This window comes from Trifolium pratense, linkage group LG5 (genome assembly GCF_020283565.1).
Source record: "Trifolium pratense cultivar HEN17-A07 linkage group LG5, ARS_RC_1.1, whole genome shotgun sequence".
Taxonomy (NCBI): Eukaryota; Viridiplantae; Streptophyta; class Magnoliopsida; order Fabales; family Fabaceae; genus Trifolium; species Trifolium pratense.
Genome location: NC_060063.1, coordinates 2,415,786 through 2,431,080, shown reverse-complemented (window position 1 = coordinate 2,431,080; position 15,295 = coordinate 2,415,786). Strand labels below are relative to the sequence as shown.

Genomic DNA, 15,295 nt, shown 5'->3' with positions numbered 1-15,295 from the left:
GCTACGTTTTGAAACAACAACATTACTATTGTGAGAATGCGGAGATGCTAGTGTGGTGAAGTTGGGAATTGGTGGAGCTTAAGTCGTGGACTTTGGATGCTCTGATCACATGTGTTTGAAGAAGGAGTATTTTGATTCCTAGAGCTAGTTGAAGGTGGAGTAGTTCATCATGGAGACGGGAAAGCTTGTGAGGTTCAAGGTATGGTTGTTTCTTTATTACATGATGTGAGGTATATTCTTGAACTTTTGATGCAAAGATAGTTGGTTCTACTATTGGATATGCATTTGTTACTAGTTGTGTTTCTCATGATATGGTTGAGTTGTGAAACTTCGGGTTGGTATTTGTCAGTGACATGGATTTAGTAATTCTAGTAAAATGAAGTTTACTAGGTGGTTGAAACTAAATTGGAAGTGTTGGAGACTAACAATTACTTGAAGTGTGTTTCGGAGTAGTTGAATTTTTGTACAAGGTGGAAGACATAGTGGATATACCGGTTTAAGGATTTGGTGGAGGAATCTCGGTTTGAGGTGGCGGTACACCAAAGTGGTATGGCTATGGTGACCTTGTGGGTTATGTTTTGATTGTGGCCGAAGAAGTGCAAAACTTGAAATATCTTCGGGGAGGCAATTGGAAGCAATGGTGATCAAACTTGGTAACTTGTAGGACTATTGGAGGTAGTTGGATACGAGGAGAGTTTGAGGTTGCGGCTTGTGGAACCACCTAAAATTCCAAGGTTGGTTGGAGGCAAGCAAATCTTCGAGAGGACGGAAGGCATTCCGGGGTTCGAAGAGGGTGGTGAGGCTTGTAGGATTATTCTAAAATTCCATGGATAGTCGGAAGCAAGCGTTTCTTCGGGAGTACGGAAAGGAACATTCCGGGGTTCGAAGAGGGGATGGTGTAAACTTGTGAAGCTACCTAAAATCCTATGGTAGTGGGAAGCAAGAACTTCATGAGGGCGGAAGGCGTTCCGAGGGATGAAGGAAGGAGGTTCAAACCGGGAAGCTTGTGAGTCTAGCAATGGTTGTTGGAAGCAAGTGAAGGTTGGTGTCAAGATCAAGATTCGAGTGGGACTTGGATTTGATCTGGTGTCTTGGATGGTAGTTCAAGGTGGAGCAGCACGGTGGTTGATGGGAAGTTGACATCACCATCGTTTTAAAGGCAAGGTGGAGATTGTTGTAAATTGCCTTGAAAACTCAGAAACAGGAGAAGCTGAAGAAACTGGAAATTCTAGCAGTGCAGTGGCGCCCAGGCGCCAGGAGAGGTCTGGAATTGCCTGTTTGCTTCTGTTAGTCTGCGCGGGGCGCAGGGAGAGGTCTGGAATTGCCTGTTTGCTTCTGTTAGTCTGCGCGGGGCGCAGGGCAACTGGAGCGGGGCGCCAGCTCGATTATAAATATGCTGTTTTGCGTTTCTGATGTGGGAGAAGGGGTTTTTTAGGGTTTGTGCAGCCAACAACAGTCTAGGGTTATAAGAAAACATTCTTGGGTATACTCTAGGGTTGGGATAACAATCTAAACACCTTGGTAGTCACTTTTCATAGAATCTCTTGGTCACGGGGAGAGATTCGGGCAAAGGGTAGAATTAGGATTAATTCTTGTAACTCTATGAATCTCATGTGTAATCAAGTATTCTATTGATAGTGGAACGGAGAGCTCTCTCTCCCCCAGACTAGGTCATTATTGGACCGAACTGGGTAAACAAATATCGTGTTCTTTATCGCTTTTATAGTTTTAGCTTTTGTGTTTAATTGCTCATCCATTGTTGATTTGGTTGCTTCAATCCATTTGTCCCACACACTATAGATAGTTGGTTTTAACTATTGGTTATTGGTGTGGTTTTTGGTTCGAATTCACAACAGTTTGGTTGGTATATGGTATAACAAATCACTTATAGGTCAATTCAGCTTAAATAATTTTTGCTTTATTTATATAATCTATCTATTAATTTGTACATGTATATATTATGTGCTATGTTAATGGTAAATTACACATACACAAATTGCTCTAAGTGTTCACTATTAAAATACAATGTTATTTATAAAAAATAAAATAAAATAAAATAAAATACAATGTTAGTGTTAAAAGAGGAATCCTTTATGTCAATAATAATATTTTTTTGGATCTGTTTGATAATTTAGAGGGAAGGGTTAACTTCGTGTAAACGTTATGTGGTAATATAGAAATAAAAGAAATGATAGTCATTCAATTTGAATAGAGGAGTTTATTTTTCTTTAATACATTTTTTTTCTTTTCAAATTGGTGAGTTTGGTGCTGCTTTGTACAACGAATATGTGTTTAAGAAAGAAAAAAAAATACTTGAGTAAATAATTATTAGATGGTAATTCAATTTTAGGTGCTATCATTAGTTGTGTGGGGTGTATTAGTAATTGTAGGGGTGTTTTGGGCTTTCTAATAAGCCCATATACCATTGTATAAAAGGAATTATGTGAATAAATAATTTTGACTTTTTTTTTTCCGCGCCCCCGAGTCTTTCACGCTCCCTACGGTTTTCCAATTCTACCCCTCGCAACGTAGGATGCGAGTATGTAAATAGAAAAAACTGGGAAAAAAAACTGTTCGTATACTATAATGTGAACCTTATAAAATAGAGGCGAAAGAAGGTGGAGATACAAAAATATTAAATTTTATAAAGGATGCGAACTGTTTTTTTTTTTCCTTCAGATTGTGCGCCCCTTAGATTCGCTAATTAATTAGCGAAGAGGTATTTTAAAAAAATTCGGAGACGAACAAGAACATCTAAAAAGCACGAAAACAATAAATCAATGATTTTTAAGTGAATATTTTCATTCTCATTCTCTATTCATGCATTATGACAATTTTTGTTAAGTTGGTTATCTTCTCCCCCAACAACAATAACTTTTACATGAATAGTAATATCTAACTTTTACTTTTTCATAAGTCAATAAAATATATTCTTCCTTAGCTATTTGCATATTCACCTCCTCATGCAAAATGAATATCAATCATGTGGTCATGTTACTTGATATTCTATCAGCTCTATTAAATAATGAAAGGTTCTTTTACCAATTTTTTTAGAATAAATACAAATATTGATTGTTCCTAGATAAGTAGCTCCTATTATTTTAATCATTTAATATTACTTTTACCAAAATCTGATTGAATGATGTCAAATATTTTTCTTGGTTTTTAGAATTTCCAGTCCATGTGGATGTTGATTTCACTGCAGTTAGAAGATGCAACATGTCATGTGCACACAGTAAAATTCGGTCATACAAACTTCTCAATTTCTAGAAGTTCTATTTTTCATAAGCCCAATTTTTAGAAGTTAACAACCTTGAATTCATCATAGAAATTCAACGTCAAACAAATTTATTGACCTGTTATTGCATTGCGTCACACAGTAACTGATCTGGACTATCCAGTCTAAAATGAACGGTCGAGACTAAAAAAACTAGGATATGCATTTGGAGCCATTGGATTGCAGATCTACGACCGAGATTAATAACATGTAACTGCATAATTTTGTACTGCGTATTTGGAGTCATTGAATCGGAGAACTACAGTTGAGATTAAAACCGTGTAATTCCATGATTTCATTACAGCAAGGGATCCTGATCCGTATGTAAACTTATTTCCTTTGCAACTTCTCCGGTCAAATTTCAAATGTTTAACCAGTCTAACAAATAAAAAATAGGGTTAATAGGTCTTTACACCCCTGTAATGTGAGCTATTTATAACTCGAGTTCTCAATCATTAGATCAATCCAACGGACAAAAATTCTTGGAAATTCTTTCCTATATTATTCAAGTAGACCACTGAGCGAGTCGAGTCATTGATAATACATTCAAACTAACAAAGTTCATTTCTGCACAAAGCAGAATCAATTCAAATTATTGAGCATACAAAGTAACAACATTAACTAATATAAGGATCATGTCAGGCTGAGATTTCCACAGCCATCTCTTATGGACATGGAAGGACAAAAATTGATAACTCTATGATATATACTGCTTATAAAGCATCGATAACAGAACGAAAAATAACAATTAGAAAGCAAATGCGGGTGATTTCATCAACCGAGGTATCTTCTGAACAACAACCATCTGCTAACTTGAATATTTTTAAATACCAGATTTCAAGCCCGTACGCGATATGGGTACTGTAATCGGAGCTATGAATCCCGGGTTGCTGCTGATATCATCAACCAAATGGTCTTCTGAACAATGAACATCTTCCAACTGATCAAATGAGTTTTCTTCTTTTATGTCTTCATCGGAAGACTTGACCTCCATGAAACTAGGTTGATTTGTCGAAGATAACAGCCTGGCCCACATTCTGTCAGTTATGACAACATTGTTCTGTCTTTCTGTGATTCTCTGCATAACATTGCAACAAAATATAGAGTTAGCCAAAAGAGCACCATGCTTACAGCAATATTTGATAAATACTAATATAACATCTTAAAGTTACCATACAAATGCTATGTAGGAGTGTTAAAAAAATAATTCAAAAACCGAACCGAACTACATTGAAAAACACCAGCCTGTAGCACAGCTGATTTCATGAACTATCCTAATATCAGTTAATGCGAACAATTTGGTACAGTTTAGTTCGCAAAGAATCACTTTGGTTCGAAAAGGTGCAGTTCAATTATTTGTAAAGGTAGTTCCAGTTCAGAAACACAACCGGTGCACCAAACTATAATACCAATTCGAATTGGTTAGGGATGAACCATTAATAGTTCAGTTCAGTTTTATCAAACTGTTGTAACGGTTCAGGGTTTTGTTTAAACCTAACCACGAACACTCGTGATATTATATATTAAAACCAACAAATATAATGATCAACGAACTTACGTAGAAGGGTATATAAGTCTGTCTTCCATTGACAAGTCCACTTGTATAGCCAGTGTAACCCGCCATTGCTCCATGAACAGCACTTTGGGCAAGAAGTGTGCAGTAAACATTGTCAGAAGCATTACTTGGAACAGCTCGGATCATATAGGTTGGATCTGTAACGCAGAAAAGAGAAAGCAATATATTCTTTCAATTAGTAATCTCTCTTTTGAGTGTCTATGCATGTATGTGAGTAAGCACGTAATTCTTTATGAATTTAAATTTTCACAAACCTATATATTTGAGAGTTATAGGAAGCGTCTTCTCTTTCGCGAAATGTTCCTGGAAGATCAAAATACTTAAAGTAAGCAGTAGAAAATATCTTCATAATCGATAATGGTATACTTTTGACCACTTATATCAAATCAGTATTTTGAAATAACGACACCATTGCACTATAACATAGGTGATTTTGATGCATCGACTACAAATAGAACAAATGAGAATCAAACCTTAATACTTTGGGAGATCCAAAGTCCGACATCTTTAAGAAGTGTGTTTCCAGAAGCATCCTGTTTTTTGGCAGATTGGTTGCTTTCAGAAAGAAGTTCTTGTCCCGCTCCTTCAGCAATCACAATAACCATGTGACCGTTTTCCTTGAGTCTTTTGTCTATATATTCGTAAAGTCCACCAGGACCTTCTAGGTAAAACGGTGACTCCGGAATCAAGCAACAGTCGACATCTCTACTTGCAAGAGTAGAATGCATTGCAATAAATCCTGCACATTGAATCAATGTTGTCAATTGTGGTACGTAACTGGCTATATCGCTGCTATAGTCACTACTTAACAACATTTTGTATTAAATAGTGTATCGCAAAACACCAACAATAACTTACCACTATAGCGACCCATCAGCTTGACCACACCGATTCCATTTTCAAAACTTTCAGCTTCAACATGTGCTGCATTTATAGCACGCTGAGCTTCCTCAACGGCAGTGTCAAAGCCAAAGGACTTATCGATAATCTGTTAAGAAAGAACGAGACAGTTGAAGAAACTTACCAAGTTAGTGATGCTAATGAGTTCTAATAAATGGATTATAATTATATGCAATAAAAACGGACTTACCGGGATATCGTTATCAATGGTTTTGGGAATTCCGACAACCGAACATTTGAGACCACGCCTTCTGACTTCCTGTATCGATAATCAAGTTGAACTATTAATAAATTATTAGTTTCATATAATACATTCCTTAAACCAAAAACTCGACAAGATTCATAGTCTCATTTAAATTATCGTTACCTCGAAAATTACAGATGCACCCCTCTGAGTTCCATCTCCTCCAATTATATAAACCTGAAATTCAGAAGCATGTTAATTAATCTGATGTACATACACACAAAAAAAAAAAAATCGGTGTATAGAAAGAAATACAAACCTGGTTGATTCCCCGATCTTGAATACTGTCAACAATCTTATTAGTGTCATGTCCACCTCGAGAAGTACCAAGGATAGTTCCTCCACGCTTGTGAATATTATTAACACTCGCAGGAGATAAAGTGATTGTATTGCGAGCATAGAAGCCTCTATATCCTCCCTTCACATCAAAAACATTTTCTTAGGTTATCGTCATAAACATCCATGAATTGAAGGATGTGAGTTAATGTCATAAACATCAATGTACCTCGATTCCGAGAACTCGAGTTACGCCATACATATGGTGTAAGCTACAAACTAATTCTCTTATCACAGTATTGAGTCCAGGACAAAGACCTCCGCATGTAACAATAGCAGCTTGAACTTCATCTGATTCAAAATACACCTGAATTCCCGATTTCGAAATGCAATATACAAAAATTAGGCACACAAAATATTAATAATTGTTGAAATAAATTCACATATCATTGAAAACATACCTTCTGACGCGGACCAGCTCGACGAAAATGTACTCCCCTTGGACCATCTTTGTGTACAACAACCTGTCATGAGTCAAAACAAAATCGAAATAAATAAATAAATCGAAAAAATAAATGAAACAATCCATTTCAACCAACTTCACAAAAACCTCTTGATCATAAAATTTTGGATCAATCAATGTATACCAACCTTTTGAGGAACTGTGTCATCAACATGCACAAAATACTGTCTGAAAAAGTACAAAAAGTAAAATTCAGTTTATCAATCAAGAAATTTAAGTAAAAAAACAAAAAACAAAATCACCACACAAATCAAAATCATCAAAAAAATAAAAAACTCACTTAACAACTGAGTAAGCAGGGTTGTCTTGCAAAGGATTATGATATGTCTGCAATAACACCAATCAGAATTAAACCATATATTAATAGTTAATCAACTAACCCCCAAAAAAACTTATACATCATGATCATAGTACTCATCATCCATTGATCATTTTTCCTTAACCAAAAACAATTATTATAAAAAAAAAATGAAAACTTTAATCTTTTCCACCCTGCACTAAAATTGATAAACAAAATCCCAAAAAAATATAAAAAATTATACAGTTAAAAAAAATTAAAATTTTTGCATCCAATTATTCAAGTCTGATTTCTAAGTAGAAAAAGCAAACACAAAAAATTCCAACATAATTAATTAAAAAAAAAAGCTAATTTTTTTATGTCGGCAGAAAGAACAAGAATATTAAAAGTACCTTGTTTTTTTATTTTACAATTATTATTGTAAGACAAAAACATTAAAAAACAAAGTGATTAATGATTGAGCAAGAAAGTGAAAAGTAGCGTTAGAGAAAAGCAGAAAAACTTACAGGGAGATTAGGAATGTAATCAGACAAATGAGGAACATCTTCAAGAACATAACCACCAGGACCAGTAACAACCTTAGGTTCAGTTAAACCCATTTTCTTAACAGCTTCAGAACCCAGCTTCGAAAATTCTTGTTTTTTTTGTTGTTGATGATGATTTTTGTTTGTAATAGAACGAAATATCAATGATCCCTTCAAAATTGAATCAATCAAAAAGAAGAGTAGTATAAGTATTTGATTAAATAATAGTTGAGTAGAAAGAAAAACGGTTTGAATTTATAGTAAATAGTTGTGTTGAGGTTGACCAATAATCAAAATTGGTGGCACCAAATTGAAATGTATTTCATGATCATTAATCACATGTAGCAATAATATAATATTAATAAAAGAGGAAAAGAAAGGTGAAAAAATAAAGAAAAAGAAAATAATTTAGTTGGTTTTTGACATATACGTACATAGTACAAAGAAGTGGTTTTGGTTGATGTTTGTTTTGAGGAGAAGGTGCGTGGAAAAGAGTGATAACAATACTGGTGGCTTATGTTCTGTTCTAGAATAAACCTTCGGAGATTCCAAATTTATTGCCTTGTTTGTGCTTTTATTTCCTGTCTTGACAAATAAGTTAAAAAGGTTGTAAGAAACAGAGTGAAATCACAACCGTTCATTTGAGTAAATTAATCTGATCAATATTATTAAAATTTTGTTGGATGGTCAAAATCCATGTTGAATAATTGATCGTTAATTGGTTTAGTGGTGATCGATGTTGAACTTATGGTCGTTTGGATTAACTTATTTTTGAGCTTATGCGATATAAATTAGGTTTTATGCTATTTTATAAAATTGTATTTTTATAAGCTACTTTATCATAAACTACATTGACAAACTTATAATAATACATAAAAACTGCATAAGCTGTAAGCTCAAAATAAGCTAATCCAAACGGGCCCTTAGTAGGAAGGACCACGGTTCAATTTTCTGCAACTGCAATCGGGAGGAGGCTTAAACTACTGGAAGTCAGAACTGATCCCCAAACCAGATGTCTAGTTGACCGGATACTAGTGATTGAAACCAAAGAAAAAAAATTCCCTCTTCTATTTTATTGTTGTTGTTCAATGTATTGTACAATAAAAATTATTATTTTTCCTTAAAAAAGAAATGTATTTTTATATTATTACCAAAATTAAAATTGTCTTTTATAAGATTATTTCGAATTTGGACTACTTAAAAAAACCGTTAGAGATTCGATGAATGATTATTGTGTATGTAGAAAATTCAATTGAAAAAAAATCACTTTGTGTGTTTGGTATATTCTTTTATGGAGAGATTCATTGTTCTCTTATGAAGATTCATTAGTAATTTGCTTCGACCACAATTAAGAGTTTATATTTTTTTATTGAATAGTGTTAATCTTAATGATTCTCAATAATATACATCAAATTATTTTAGATTTATTTAAAATATTTTATGAATGATCTATATTATATAAACTTAATTTCAATCTATTGGTGAATTTTATAAAATTTGTATTCATTAAAATATTATTGAGAGATGTAATATTACTCAAATGTTATGTCATTATAATTTGATCTCTCCCGTTTAAATTTAGTTATATATTTTTTTTTGTCAATCTTTTTCTTATTTAGCACAAGAAAAAAAACTAAGAGAAGTTGAGTCTAGTATAACATATTAAACTCCCACAATATATGGTTACATTGCTTCAATCGTAAAGCATTACACATTGAAGGAGTTAGAAACAAGTTCACTAAAAGAAAAGCAACAACTAGATGACTAGATATTCCTATCTGAAGGATGTAGCGAAGTTCTCACAAAAAAGCCTCAACAAAAGCGGGACGACTTCAAAAGTCTCCCAATACCTTGTTCTATTGGGGAGGCAGATATTGAGGAAGCATTATGTGACCTAAACACTAACATAAATGTAATGACTCTATCTCTTGTAAACAGGTTAATGACAGATCCTTGGAAGCTGGAAACCACACTCATGACACTAGCGTACAAAGACGAGAACTACCTGGTCGATCACGTCACAATCTTCTCATGAGGTATCCTAAAAGATGTGCCTGTCAAAGTCAATAACCTATTTATTCTGGTAGACTTTGTCATTATAGGTAATGAAGATAAGGACATGCCTATCATCTTTGGAAAGTCATTCTTAGAAGCAAGTCGTGCATTGATATCAAATGAAGAAAAAGGAACTTGTGCTAATAACTAACTATGTGGAAGAAGCACATAATGAAGAAGATAAAGAGGAGGATAAAGACAAACTTTTTCAAGATTATGTGTCTCAACAAATGGAAAACGAAAAGTTTCTACAGGAACCTGAATACATGCTCTCTCCAGAGTATGAAATGTTGGCCACCGATCAAGCTTCCATCGATAAAATTGAAGCTCAATGTGGTGATCAAGTTGAGAAAGTATATGATGTGGAAAGACAATTGGTTGAAATAGAAATAGACCGACGTGATGCAGAAGCTATAAAACCAACGTCAAATGTACGAGATGAAAATTTCTATAGGGGAGCTGAACCCCAACCAAGGAAGATTCAAGAGCAAGATCTCCAACAAAAAGAGTATCCTAGCGACAAAGCCGAGGAAAAAGCAGAAATTGATAAAGTCATCGACATGATTTGTGTTTTGTTCGCTACCATCAAGCTGAAGAAGATATGGAAGCAACATCCTCTCTTCCTCAAGTTCATGGGATTCTTAACAAAGAAGAGGAAGAAGACGGATGATAGATTCCACATCTCATATAAGATGCCCTAACAGTCTTCTTAAGTCTAGCTAATGACTTTTAAGAATACAAAATTAACATCATCTAGGTCAGAAATTTTGAAGCTATCACGATTCACAATCTCAAACATGTTTGATCTCTTCTTTATGAGTGACTCTAATCAATTCACAATATCATCTTTTTTAATTAATCTAATGAAACTGGAGATTATCCAATCATGTGAGATTTGAAATGTGATTCAAACTGCTTAAAGACAACTTCTTGTACACCCTTAATATCCCTTCCACTCTCACCCCTCCTACCTCAATACTGAGAATTGAGTTATGAATCCTACTTGAAGTCACAGTCTCAATCACACCAATTTAATGTTGTCAATCTCTACGTTTGATAAAACTATAGTATATCAATTAGTTATGGAGTGTCTAGAAAATTTATCTTTAGGACCATTCACAATAGAATAATCTATTTTATGACTTTTTTTAATTAATAAATCTTTTTTTTTAAGAAGCTAAATTAGCCCAATCAAATTGACACCAGAGAGAATCGAACCTCAGACCTCAAGAGGAGCACACTCCCAGGTCCCAAGCCAATACCAATGCATCAACCCAAGTGAGTTAACTAATAAATCTTTCATTTTAAAATAAAGAGAATCTCAAATACTTGAATTCCATAATCCTTTATTTTGAGGCACACAATTCCTCATTTTTGTACCCCTCATTTATGAACACTACTACCCTATAACTTTTTGTTGAGACCCCATTTTCATGAAGTCCTATGCAATGACCCATGTGACACATGCATATGAGTCGGCCATGCTCATATCCGCTTAATTTTGCGAATAATTACCTATACATGGATCTATACTCTTGTGCGAGTTTATACGTTACTCAATATGGATGTTTTTTGTGTGTACTCGTAGAATTAATAAGGGTTGAATTCCCATCCTAAAATAATGTGCTAATACTAAAATTTCAATTCCTTAAAATGTGGCATATTTTTACACAACAAATGACATCTTAACACACCCCCTCACTTATAAACACATATTCAAGTCATCACGCAAGCGATCTAAGACTTCTTAATTAACACACCTCCTCGCGCCCAACATTGTTAGACTTGGGGTGCAAATATAAATGGTAGATGACCCGATCAGAAACCTGATTGCAGGCAGCTCAACAGATTGTGGAGAGGCTCTGATACAATCTTAGAATTGTATATTAGGCTTAACTCATCCTTACAAAATGACCGACATGTAAGGTGAAAATTGTCCACACCCCCTCGCACCCAACACTGTTGGGCTTCCAGCGCAGATATAAATGGTGGATGATCCGATCATAAACCTGATTGCAGCGGCCCAAAGGATCGTGAAGAGACTTTGATATCATCATACAATTGCATATTGAACCTAATTCATCCTTACAAAATCGATTTATAAGATGAGGATTACCCTCACTTATAAACACATATCAAGGTCATCTCGCGTGTGAGACTTCTTAACATGAACTTATATTTTTGCTTCAAAATCACAATGACCAATTTATCACATTAAAATTGGATTATATATTCTCAACTCCCTACATTACTCTCTGTATAAACCATCAATTTAATCTTGAATTATCACCACTTCAATTTTATATAATGTAAATATAATAATTAGTCTCTAAACTATATAAAAAAACATAATTTAGTCTTTCTATAAAGATGTTATAGGAACCAAATTAACAAATTTTTATTAGTTTAGAGATTAATTCAACAGGTTTTGTATATATTCACTCATGGTTTATTCTTAATTAGCTTTACTTAATGTATGTATCAGCAATTCGAATTCTGAAAGGACAAAAATAAAAGTAAAAAAATTAGTACATAATGTTGCCTTATCTGATTCTCATTTGATAATACAGGATTTTTTAATATTTGTTTTGACTAATTATAGGATTTTATTATAATAGTATAGTATATAAAATTTTCAGTGAATATATAAATTTTAAAATAACTATCAGAAATTGTGAGCTGATGTTATAGAGTATTATTATAACAATTTTTACAATTCATTATTGTTGATATAGACATCGATCTGGGGAAGCAAATTTAATTCAATAATTAAAAATTATTGGATGGATGATTTTTTATTTTTTTTACTTAAATTATTGGATGGATGATGTACTGTCAAAAAACATATAATAATATAATTAAAGAAGTCTTACCCAAAATAAAATATTGTAAAAGGGAAAACCTTGTTACGCATGGTACATGTCACTGTTCTTAATATATAATTTCCCGCAAAAATAAAACAATGTTGCCCAATTTTTTTAGTTACAAAACGGAAACAAAAAGAAAAGGACAGAAAACAAAAATTACCTAACTCCTGTATATGAGAATTAGTTGAAGTTGTGATCACATTCACACTTTTCATGATATATGAGCAACCATATAATTAAAAGTTGTCCAAAGAAGTCGAGAACATAATATCATTAATTATTTTCTCAATAAAAAATTAATATTATTAATTATCAATGTCATGCAGTAAGGTTTGTTCTTAAACTTACATGAGTTGGAATATGATGCCGATTGATCTCCTTTTGATGTAAGTGATGAAGATTTTAATATGAGATTGAATTCACATGAAGAGGGGGAAAATGATGAGGACATAATAAATAAGGACACTAGTTAAATGCTTCAAGGACTAGCTAGCTAGGACCAATGTCAAAAGGGCATGTGCCAAGAAAGTTAAGAAAGCAAAGCCTAATAACTAAGCAGAATGGAACTTAAATTGGTCAACTACATATAAGTCCACATGAAAGGGACTTAGACGCATGAGATGCTAACAAGAATAAATTGGTTTGAGAGTAAAAAACAAAAGTCGTTATTCCCGTAAACTAAGTTCGATTGGTGGACGGACATTGTATATAATATTCATGAACTGGAATTCGAACTTTAATACTATCACTTCTTTATTTCAAAAAGTGAATTTCTAGTCATTAGACTATTTGACAAAGAAAAAAAAAATCAAAGTCGCTGAATTTAATTTACATAGACTTTTTTTGTCAATATTTTATTTATATAGACTAAATTATTTTCAAGGAACTTTGATGAATGATAAAGGGCATGACTTATGCAATGTATTTGAAAATAATTAGTTATTCCCGCGTGCAAGGTCGCATTCTAAATCGACACAGCACAGGTATTGAATCACATGAAGTTTATGATATGTTCAAATAATAATAAATTGTTTGTAAGAAAATAAAAATAAAAATGATGCCATAGAAAAAAAAAGCACTTGGAAGGTCCCAAGTGAGTGAGATCATTCGTACGTGAGAACAGGGTTCGTTTTCATGGACGTTGACACAAAACTATGTGTACCAATAAGGTAAAGAACATTAACTATGGTCCCTAAGCTTACATGCTGATGCATGCCTTAGTGAGTGACACCGCCCAGCTAATCCAAGCCATCCATTTTATTTTTTTGTATTAGCCATCTGATTCTCAGGGAAAGAGATCCCGGTAATTCAAAGTTCAGCCGCGAAATTAGGAAAGTCTAGATAATAATTATTCCTACAAAAAATCGAATTTAAATTATCCCAATGATCCATTATAGGGAGAATTTATTAATCACTTGAGCTTCTTTTTTTTATAAGCAAAAAATGAATTATAAGGAGTACAAGGGGTACTCAACCCTTACGATTAAGAATATATCACTTTAGATGCGTTGAAAACAATCTAAATGATTATTACGCCAGTCAGAGAAAGTTAAATTAACATTGTTCCTTATTCGACCTATAAACCAAAATCAAGAAAAATAAATAATTTGTTCCACTAAAGATGATATATTGACACAGTCTCCTCTAAAAATAATGTTATTACACGTACGCCAAATACTCCACGTCGTCGCCAACCAAATTATATGACAGATTCGCTTGCTATGATTGCCTTTCAAGTAACAACCGCCAACCGAAAAGGCTAACTTTTGATGGAACATTGTTCTTCCATAATCTTTTCAATGTTGTCACTGTATGTGTATCCAGAGCAGTACCTACACGTGATCTGTTAGGCCGAACCTGTTCAAGCAATTGATGCAATTCATTGAAAGATTCAATATCTGCATAGTGCTGCCGTCCAATTGAGTTTCCAAGACCACATATTATTAATCACTTGAGCTTAATATCATGGTTAGTGATACTTTTTCATACTAGTAAATTACTACTAAATTTGTTTGCTTTGATAGCCAACCAAAATGCTACATTAACATATGCATGGTAATGTAGTTTGCATGTATTATGGTTGTGAGAGTGATAAAGGTAGATAACCATGAGTTGTTGTCTTCTTTATTCTAATAGAAAAAGTAGTCAATAACATATAATTTTAATTTATATAATCGATGGTATATGTTGGTATATTTTCTATTTAGAGTGAAGACTCATTTTAGTCTTTGAGAAATTAAAAATAAAAATAATTTTTTATCCTTGAGAAAAATAAACAAGAACAATGTAGTCCCTTCCTTATTTTCATTTAGTTGGTGAAGAAAAAAATAGAGGAAATAAAATGATGACTTCATGTTATTACTATCTTTTTCAAGCAAATGCAAGCAAATCAGTATGTTTTTACCATGTTTTCAACATAAAAAAAAAAAAAGAAGAAAATGCATTGAAGTACAAGATTGATTGAATCACAAGAAAAGAAGAAAAATTGAGCAAACTGTCATCTGAGCCCAGCTCAGGATTCCTGCGCCCAGCTCAGGTGCGGAATTTTGCTTCAATAAATTTAAAATGCAGCTGCATAATTAGGTTACGAAATTACGGATCGAAGACAAACTTTTGACGGTGGATTTATGCGTTTAGAAAGGAAGTCAAGCAAAGGATTCAAGTGTGGAAAACACATGCAAATTCTTCTTGTAATTATGCTTTCCTTCAATCTTATTGATGTAATTTATGAATTTATCATGTCTGGCTAAATTCT

General features: G+C 33.4%; 1 protein-coding gene across 1 annotated transcript; it reads right to left on the bottom strand.

Annotated features, from left to right (window-relative positions):
* Positions 1-3,756: 3,756 nt before the first annotated feature.
* LOC123883027 (ATP-dependent 6-phosphofructokinase 3-like) lies at positions 3,757-8,189 on the bottom strand. The gene is made up of 14 exons (XM_045931712.1): positions 8,053-8,189; positions 7,601-7,789; positions 7,077-7,123; positions 6,925-6,964; positions 6,735-6,797; positions 6,503-6,640; positions 6,257-6,415; positions 6,121-6,174; positions 5,944-6,012; positions 5,712-5,841; positions 5,327-5,592; positions 5,108-5,156; positions 4,836-4,990; positions 3,757-4,355 (listed from the first exon to the last, which is right to left on the bottom strand). Exons 2-14 carry the CDS (start codon positions 7,691-7,693, stop codon positions 4,101-4,103), a joined length of 1,518 nt encoding a protein of 505 aa, XP_045787668.1. The 5' UTR covers positions 7,694-7,789; positions 8,053-8,189; the 3' UTR covers positions 3,757-4,100.
* Between the last annotated feature and the right edge of the window lie 7,106 nt (positions 8,190-15,295).